The sequence below is a fragment of the Belonocnema kinseyi genome, chromosome 7 (genome assembly GCF_010883055.1).
Source record: "Belonocnema kinseyi isolate 2016_QV_RU_SX_M_011 chromosome 7, B_treatae_v1, whole genome shotgun sequence".
NCBI classification, from domain to species: domain Eukaryota; kingdom Metazoa; phylum Arthropoda; class Insecta; order Hymenoptera; family Cynipidae; genus Belonocnema; species Belonocnema kinseyi.
This window is the reverse complement of record NC_046663.1, coordinates 63,308,794-63,318,582: the sequence shown is the minus strand read 5'-3', so window position 1 is coordinate 63,318,582 and position 9,789 is coordinate 63,308,794. Positions and strand designations below refer to the sequence as shown.

The 9,789-nt window shown below is 30.6% G+C and overlaps 1 protein-coding gene across 2 annotated transcripts in view; it reads right to left on the bottom strand.

The window, feature by feature from the left end:
• LOC117177420 (ankyrin repeat domain-containing protein SOWAHB) overlaps nt 1–9,789 on the bottom strand; it is a 439,406-nt gene that overhangs the window by 179,795 nt on the left and 249,822 nt on the right. The window contains exons 7-8 of one of the 2 annotated variants that reach the window (XM_033368092.1): nt 9,456–9,467; nt 9,220–9,222 (exon numbers count right to left, since the gene is read on the bottom strand). In XM_033368092.1, the coding sequence (XP_033223983.1) occupies nt 9,220–9,222; nt 9,456–9,467 (15 nt within the window). The remainder of the gene's footprint in view (nt 1–9,219; nt 9,223–9,455; nt 9,468–9,789) is intronic. The other variant, XM_033368091.1, reaches the window with a different exon arrangement.

Genomic DNA, 9,789 nt, shown 5'->3' with positions numbered 1-9,789 from the left:
CACATGGGAAAAAAATCGGTTAAGATGGTTCGGACATGTTGAGAGAATGCCAAATGAACGACTAACGAAACAAGTGTATCAAGGTAAAGTAAATGGCAACGTTCCCAGAGGTGGACCGCGGAAAAAATGGTTAGAATGTGTGAATGAGACCCTACTTAGAAGAGACATAAGAAGTCACGGAAACACGAGAGCCTACATGAAAAAATTCATGGACATAAAAGAAGCTAGAGAAGTATGCCAGGACAGGAAAGTATGGCGGCAAATAGTTAATAAAAAGAGTGTCAGTAGAGTGAATGACGCCTGAAACAAAGATCTTGGCTATTAATGGACCCAAGTGGGGAACCTTACATAACGACTTCGTGAGGTTCTTCGCTTGGGGTGATTGCTAGAGAGATTGATCAGCAACCTGGGTCGGAGCAGTGTTGCGGAACAAACGTGTTATTTACTTAAATAGCACGAGAATTCTGGATCAATCTGAAAAATCTCAATCCCTTCCACACACTACTCCTTTCCCCTGCCGAGTGAGTCACGCCTACCCTGAAAGGGAAATGGCTTAATGGTGTAATAATAATAATAAATCACAGATGTGTCACCCAAGCTTTATGCAGAAACCGTTTCTAAATTTTCTTTCACAGGAACAGCACTTCCGACAACGGTAACTGCATAAAGATTTAGTCAAATGTTTCAGAAAATTCCGTTACAATTTAGTAATTTTTTTTTACTTTAACTAAAAATGAAAAAAATGTATTGAAAGATTTTTTGGTTTATTAATTTTAATCAGAAAATGTATAGTCTATATTTGTCCTGATAATGCAGATAATACGAAAATATGTGTGAAGTTAATATAAACACTTTTTATTCATTGAGTATATTATATAAAAAATCTACGACTTTGTGAAACTCTTCACTTGGGGTGATTGTTTGAGAGATTGATTAGCAGCCTGGGTTAAAGAAGTGTTGCGGAACAAACGTGTTGTTTAAATAAATAATACAAAATTTGTAGATCAATCTAAAAATCTATACCCCCTCCCCCACATCATTTCCTTTCTCATCGAGTCTCGCTTACTTCAAAAAGGAAATTGCTTAATGGTATAATAATAATAATTTTCTCACCAACCTTTATTGTCTTTACTCGCGATTTCAACAACTTTTTGAATTTCTACTTCTCATGCAATTTCGAATGCTTTTTACACTTGACAGCATTCAATACAGGAAAAAACAGATTTACTGCATCGTTATAATTCAAAAAAACCTTTTTCAGTGCATTGCCGCCCATTACCACAATCACCATGCTTTGTCCTCAATTTTAGGAAACGATTTTTAATGCCGCTCCTGATGATTAATATAAATTTAGTAAATTTACTATAAAAATTACGGAATTTCGTATTCAGCAAATTGATTTCGTAAATTTCAGTTACTTTAGCATCATAAATGTGTCGGAATTTTCCAGAATTTCTAACAGTGTATATAATTCAACTCTCAGTAAAATCTACCAGTCTTCTAGAGAAAAATAAATCTTTAACTAAAATAATAAATCTTTAACAAAAAAATCTTTTTTTAACAAAGCGGTTCAACCATAACCAAGTAGTTCAATTTTCAAACAAAAAGATTAAAATTTTTAATAAAAAATGGTTCAATTTTCAACCAAGAAAGGTTTCAGTTGAATTTTCAATACCTAAATCCAAGTTTTTAATAAAAAGTTAATTTTCTACTATAATGTAGTTCAATTTTTAACCCAAAACGAATGACTTTTTAACAAAATTTGTTTTAACAAAATTTGGTTGAAATTTCAACTAAATGATAAAATTTGCAACTAAAAATATAATCTTCGGGAGAAACAAACTGCAAAAAAATAGAAATACAAGCCAAATATATTGCTAACAAGCCTATTATATAAGTATGACCGTCAAAATTCATTTGAAAAGTTCTCTAACTTTTCCCTAATCACTTTCTCATTTCCATTGACCATTATTATTCAAAGACCGCAATCTTTATCTTGCGTAAGATTCTTAATATACATTTTTTATAAACGGAACAAAACAGTTTCAATTTAAAATGTTTGAATTTTTTGTCCTATGTTATTAAACTAGGAGGAGGTGCTCAGTTTTTTTTTTCTTTGGGGATAATGTCTCGATATTAACAACCTGTTGGACTTTTTGAAAGATCTAATTGAAGAAATTGGAACAGACTACTTTTTTAGACACTTAATAATAATTATATAGCTAAAAAATCGCTGGTAGCTATCAGTTCCGAGTTGTCGATCGTGTTATTATTTTAATAAACTTAATGACAGATAAACGACTCAATTTGCATGGAAACTCGCAACGATGGTTCATGACATTGTAAATACTTCGACAAGACTTAATTAACTGGCAAAATCGTTAAAAAAATTATTATGGAGTTTTCCAAATTATTTGTTATCTCCTTAATTCCTATTATAACAATAAATATTTTTGTTCATTAGGCAAGGTTTCATCGACGACAATATACATACATCTATGAATAAATTAAAAAGCTCTCAATCGAATAATTATTTGCTAATATTATAATTCATAATAATAATTATTCCTTTACGAGGAAAGTAACATTCTATGTATTAGAAACAATTTGTACTAAAAGAAATCGTAAAATCTAATAATTAACTTCCAAAACTTGCAAAATCCAATTTTTCACGTTTGGGTTTTTTCGAGACCCTATACAACAACAGACTTATGGTCGTGAAATTCAAAAAGTCATTTTTGATCCGTATTTAATGGCTAAATGTGAATGAAAATGTTTAGATTGAACTGTATACGCCATTGCCGATTCTGAATAAAATGTACAAAATGTCGGTTTCCTTATGGGAAACACGTTTTAAACTTCACGTGGTTGTCGCACCTCTAAATATAATATTTATTTCAAACAAACAAAAAATAAATTAATTTTTTTGTGGATTCGAACAAATGGTAGGGGAGGAATAAGCATGAAAATCGTCCTAATATATTGCGTCTATTGAGAAACGTCCTGAAATACAGTGAAACCCTTCAATAGCCCTCTCTTCTATAGCCCTTCCGAGAATTAACGCCGCGTCGCAGGTAGGTTTGACAGGAGCTATACGGGGTGCGCGGGGTCTGCAGTTGTCACTCAGACGAGCACTTAGGCGTGAACAAATAAAAGCGGCGCAGGCTATAATGAGTTAGTTCCCATCCACCGTCAGCCTCAAGATCGGCTCTATAGAAGAGTTTCACTGTACGCCTTTGAACTCCATAAATAATACATCAACATTTTTTTTTAAAAAGCCATGTTCAACACTCAAGAAATTTAAAAATGTGAAACTATGTCCCAAGTCACTTTTAAAAAACCGCAAGTTGTACTTCCAACCCCATAATGATATTCAATAACACCCGAAAACGACCCTGACCACTTTTGTCTGCACAAATCCTAAGTATCTCCTAGCAAAACACTGAACAAATTAAAAAATTAAAATAATCACAACAGTCACCTTCAGAAACCCCTAAGTTATATTTCCAAACACATAATAATATTCAACAACCCCCGAAAACCACTCAAAGTTGAATTTTGTATGGTGGATACCCGGGTACCTTGGCTGTGTTCGCAACGTACGTATACTTTGGAGTCAATTATTTTTGGAAAAAAAGTCCTAAACAAACACTAAATACACCATTTACTAATTTTTATAATAAATCTTTATTTGACACGTACCAAAGCACTAAGAAAAATGTTTGTTTCAATTAAATAAATTATTTCTTTCATATAGGGTCAAACATTTAATTGATTAAAAGAAATGTTTTGATTTTTCTTATTAAAATTTGATTCGAACAAATTTTTGGTTAGTTCATAATTATAAATCTTTGGTACACATTATTTAAATTTCTTGTTTACATGTTCCTGTTTATATTTTCCTGTTTAAATATAATATGGTTTTTTGAAAATCAATGGTAGATTTTGTTCAAGTGAGATGAATCTTTTTTTACGCTTAAACGTAAAATTGAGTATTCTTTATAAAAATGATGTATGAAATCAATATATTTTTTGTCAATTGTAATTATCGTTACATGCTTAAAAGCAGAATTACATAACCATAATGTTTAAATTTAATTAATTTCTAATTTTTCGTCTAATTTCTAAATTAAAAATCATATATTAGATTCATTATTCTGTGATCACTTTTTGTATTTTTTGTTTTAATCAAACAAATTGTACTTAACAAAGTATTTGTTTCAATCAATAAGGTAAATATTTTTGATTTTTCAAAAATAAATATACCGTCTTTTAATTGAAGCAAACAATTTAAAAAAAAAGATCTTATCCTTCGCTCTGTTGGGAATTGAACCATATGTTTGGCGATACAGATAGTGTGAGTTTATTCAAAGAATTTCCATATAATAATATGGTGTACATCATAACTCACAACAGAATTATGTAAAACAAAAAAATCAAAATACATTTGTTACAGGAAATGTTTCTCGAGGTAACAATGGAAGGATTTTTTAAAATTATTTAAATTTTTTGTAGCGCGTGAAAGCCAAAAACCGATTTTCACTAAAAAAAATCGGTCAATTTGTTATTGTAAAAGCAATAATTATTTTCAAAAAACAAAAAAGCTCCCATTGATACCTGGTGAATTATGTGAAGAAGTACTGTGCCAAATTTCCAAACGATTGGTCCAGTAAATTTTCAGTTATGCTGTACTCGGACTTCAAAAATAATAAGTTTCAGGAAAGCGCTTTAAAGTTTTGCACACTAAAAAATCCACAATATAACTCGATAATTCTTTTACACTCAAATACTCATAACTCCGTCAATTTTGCTCTGGTCGACTTGAAATTCTCACACAATATTCATGAGATATTATACATTCATTTTAAAAAAATAGTAAAAAAAATATTAATTACCCCCCCCCCCTCCCAATTAAGTCACTAGAGAGATCGAAAGAATACTTTTTCAGAAATAAACGCATTATTTTTCCAGGTGTTACGTATTCAAAATTTTCAAGGAATCTGTATTATCATCAAAAAATAACAGCAATTCGTACCGTCTTTTCATACTAGATCTAGCTATGATTACAAAAATTTGTTAATTTAAATTTTTTTAAATTGAAAGTTCCGTGGTTCGATTCCCAGCGGAGTGAAGGAGATCTTTTTTCAGAAAAAATTTCATTAACAAAATTTTCAATTCATAGCTATATCTAGTCTGAAAAGACGTTAAGAATGTTTGTTATTCTCTGATGATAATAAAGATTCCTGGAAGCAAAAAATGGTTTCTTTTAATTATATGAAATCAAACAAATTTTGTTTTTTTGGTTCAAACGAAAAATTTTCTGAGTGAGGAATGAGGCGCTTGTTTATTACGTTCACTTGATGCATATGCATTTTGAAGAAAAACCCAAAAGCATAAAAAGTTATACATGGTACTGCCACCTGTTACGCTTATTTTTACTAGTTATCGTCGGTCCAGAGGAATGATAGACAATCCCGATTATATGATTTCGCAATTTATTGGGATGTATCTGTGCCATATTTTTCCAGGTAATAGTAATAAATATAGATTCATTTTATAAAATATTTATAATTTAGATATGTAAAACCATTTATTACCTTTTTTACCTTGCTTTAGCTTAGAATGTCATCATTACTACATGCCAGAGAAATTAAATTTGGAGTCCGAATACAGAAAAGAACGGTTAATATGTATAATAAAAAAAGGTGGATCTATTCTCTAAGATTATTTCAGAATATTATTAACTAACATAATCTGGAAAAAATCACACAAATTTGAGCAAATATTAAAGAAAAATTAACTACAGGCAAAATAATAATTTCGGGAGAATGACACAAATGTACTAGATACCGAGAAATTGAAATTCCCTATGACCAACTGACCAATGACCTCCATATAATTTGTACAATTGGGAATCAAAATGCCTTTTGCGTTGGTCTACAAATTAATTCGGTTCCTTCTCTTTGATGTGTTATCATAGTTGTTCAAACTTGAATTTTTGTCCGCCCTGAGTTAATTTTATGGGAGGAACCTCAGACATTAAAGCACAATATAATTGGTGGCGGCCCTGCGGACTTGACATAAAAAATCATAAGTGAATACAATGGCTTACGACGAGGAGCTTTGAGACACTTCATGCTTTTTGCAATTCAAATAGAAAATAGTCATTTTAGAATGTCTTAAACCATTTTTTAGACGTTTTACATGTCACCGCTCCTTCTCCTAAGGTTGAGAAAATATTTTCGGTCGACTCAGTTGCAATTTTTAAAAATTGGAATTCTAGAAAATGAAGTGTCTCAAATGTTGCTTGTTGGACTTTATTGTATTGACTAATGATTTTTTAGGTTGAGTCCGCAGGATCACCACCCATTATATTGTATTTTGAAGATTAAGGTTCGCCCCTTCAAACTACCTTAGGGCGGGAAAAAATTCAAATTTGACCACGAGTTACAAAACGTCCAAGTAGACATCGAATTAATTCGTAGACCTGACATACTATTTAAAATTGAAATTTTAAATTACAGTAGGGGTAGAATAAAAATCTAAAAATTTATTCCAGGAAGTGAAATCGTATTTTACTGAAAGGGGAAGGGATGTGGTATCATGACGATTTAACGTGTGCCAGGTTGGATTCGAATTTCGTTTATTATTAATTTTGAAACCCGCGACGGGATGCTGGACCCCCGCGAGTGTGTCAGCTATGGGATGGTCCAGCCTTCGTTTTGGCTGGACCAAAACGAAACTCCCCTTGAGACAATGGCCGCCTGCGGCGCTGATGTCTCCGGCGACGTCTGGGACCCCCGCGGGGTTTGGGGCGCCGTTCACCTTCCAACTACATAGAGACGTCAGTTATCGCCCCCCCCCCTCCCTCGATAAAAAACAAGATTTCTGTATTAGAAAGGTCGCGGGACCACAGATTTTGCGTTAGGGTTGCTGTAATTCAAGATTATGATTTTAAGTTTCCACTATAGGGTGGGTCGAAAATAAAAAAGTATAATTTGTGATATTTGGTTATTGATTGGCTTTGTTTAATTTGTTTTTTTTTTAACAATATAGTCAGTTTAAATTTTTCGAAAATTATATTTTTTTGTTTGACGCTTGACGAATGTGTGGTTTTCTGGCGATGCGAAAAAAACCGAGAGTTCTAAAAAACAGTTGAATTTTCAACCAAGAAGAGAAATATTCAATAAATCAATTAATCAAATCAATTCAATTATTCATAGAAAATTTGGGGTTTTTAACAAATTACGGACATTTTAAACCATGCATATAGTTGAATTTTCATTAGAAAAAATTAATAAGTTAAAATTTTAAAAAACGTATTTTATTCAAAACGGTTGAATTTTTAACAGGAAAATATGCATTTTTAATAAAGAAATTTCGTTTTTAAACCAACAAGATAAATTTTCAACTATAATTGTGAATCTTTAACCAAAATTATCCATTTTGAAGAAAGATGTATAAATATCAACTATAGTTGATGTCACAACTAAAAGAAGACTTAAATCCTTAACTAAAATAGATTATATAATTTTCAATCAAACATATTATATTTGTAAATTGTATACATTATTATGTTAACAAACAAAATTATTTTCTATCAAAAAATACTATTTTCCAAAAAAATACATAAGTTTTCAGTAATATAGTTACACTTTCACCCTAATGAGATAATGTTCTACAAAAAAGTAGATTTTTAACGAAATGCCTTACTTTTCTACTAAAAAGATCAACGTTAAAAAAAAAATGAACAAATTTGAATTTTCGTAAAAAATTAATTTCTAACTAAAAACAAAACGAATTTTTACAAAATAGTTGAACTTTCAACTAAACGAATGAAGTTTAAACTAGGATTATGAATCCTTAATGAATGAAATGAATTTTTAACAAAATAGTTCAATTTTCGACTAAATATAGTTGAATTTTTAAGCCAAAAATAAGAATTTTCCAAAAAAGAGTTGAATTTTCAACAACAAAAAAATTATTTTCAACAAAATACATTATATTTCTACTATAAATGATAAATTTTCAACCAAAAACAAAACGAATTTTCGACCAAAGAAATGAATTTTTAATAGAACTAATTTAATTTAATTAATTAATTTAATTTAATTTAATTTAACTTAATTAATTTAATTGAATTAATTTAATTTAATTATTTAAATTAACTTTTTTAAGTTATGAATGTCTAACATAAAAAATTAATTATCAAGAAAGAAGCTTTCTATCTCAAAATACGAAGTATACATTCATTTTCATACAAAAAATACGAATCCTCTACTAAATAATTAGGTTTTCAAAACACCAAATTTTTAGTCATTAAAGAAAAAAATTGCAAACATACTGTTGAGTTTTCAATTCTAAAATACGAGTTTTCAACAAAATGGTTAAATTTTCAAACAAAAAGGATGACATTTTAATCAAATTCATCAATTTTCAACAAAATATCTTATGTAACAAATGGTTTTGACTCCCTCATGTAGGATAAGATAGAAAAGTACTATGCCCCCCCCCATCACCCACCAGAGTGGGCTATTTTTTAAGTTTTAACAATTACTGCATGAATAAAATTGTATTTACAGAAAAGTTACGTCAAATAGGCATACAACATGACATGCGACGTCAGATTTAGATTCAGCGACCTCGAAAACATAAACATGGACAGTTTGGTAAAATTGCTTGAATTTTTCCAATTTTTTTTTCGCCACATTGGATCCGCCATTTTTTATTTAAAAATTCTAAAATTATATTTGGATTCAGAAACTTTAAAAACAAAGACAAAGACAATCCACTTTGTCAAGTGATCATAATATTTCCGATTTGTGTCTTTCCATATTACATTTTCCATCTTTAACCGGATTTTGCTTAAAAAGGAAATGTGTCATACTATTTTCCCTCACAGATTTGAATCCAGCACTGAAAAATCTATCAAATTTAGGACTTTGCAAAAAAATAAACTTTTTTTTCTAGTTCCAGAACTAGGTTTCGAAGACAAATTTGGTCGAAAACCTCACTCTGCGACTCCTAAAATATTTTCTGGTCTCTTAAACTGCAAATAATGCACAAAGAGGAATTTCAGTGAGAAAATGGTAGAGTGAATAATCCCAAAATTCCTGAAGCTTATAAAAAGTAGTGTTTACTGCTGGATCGGAAAGACAGAGCAATTCATTACAGCCGAAGTTCTAAACAAATAAAATCTGGTGAAAAAATAATACTTACGCCCTGAAGAATTGCAGCAATGTCGCCACCGAGCACATTGAAGATGAAGATGAGACGTCCAATGGAAGTAAACATGCAACAAACGAACACAGGAACATGTGTAAAATAGTATATTTAGAATTCGCGTAAATCCGTCCACCCACGATCGCTCGTGAAAGTCATGTTTGTTAAATTCGTTTCGCTGGACTTTGCATGTCTTCATCATTTTGAAGACTATTTAATGTTTATATACTCACGGAAGATGGATCCTAGTGAAGAACAGCACATGAAACAAAAAGGAGAATTTCTTGATTAGACAGGTGAAAATTCATGACCTGTTGAATAGATAAATTTAGGGGTAATAATTCTGGGCGCTGGGAAAATTAGGCAATTCTCTAAAGTTTCTAAAGTGATACATTATAGTCTCAAGTAAAAACATATCATAGTGCAGACGAAGTGCGTATAAATTTTATTGAGTGCTGTTTGAAAAAGAGCATGGGCTTAAAAATTAACGCAAATAAAACAAAAACTATGGTGTTCGAAGGAAATAGTGAGAAAACGCTATACAATATTTTATTAAATGATGAGAGA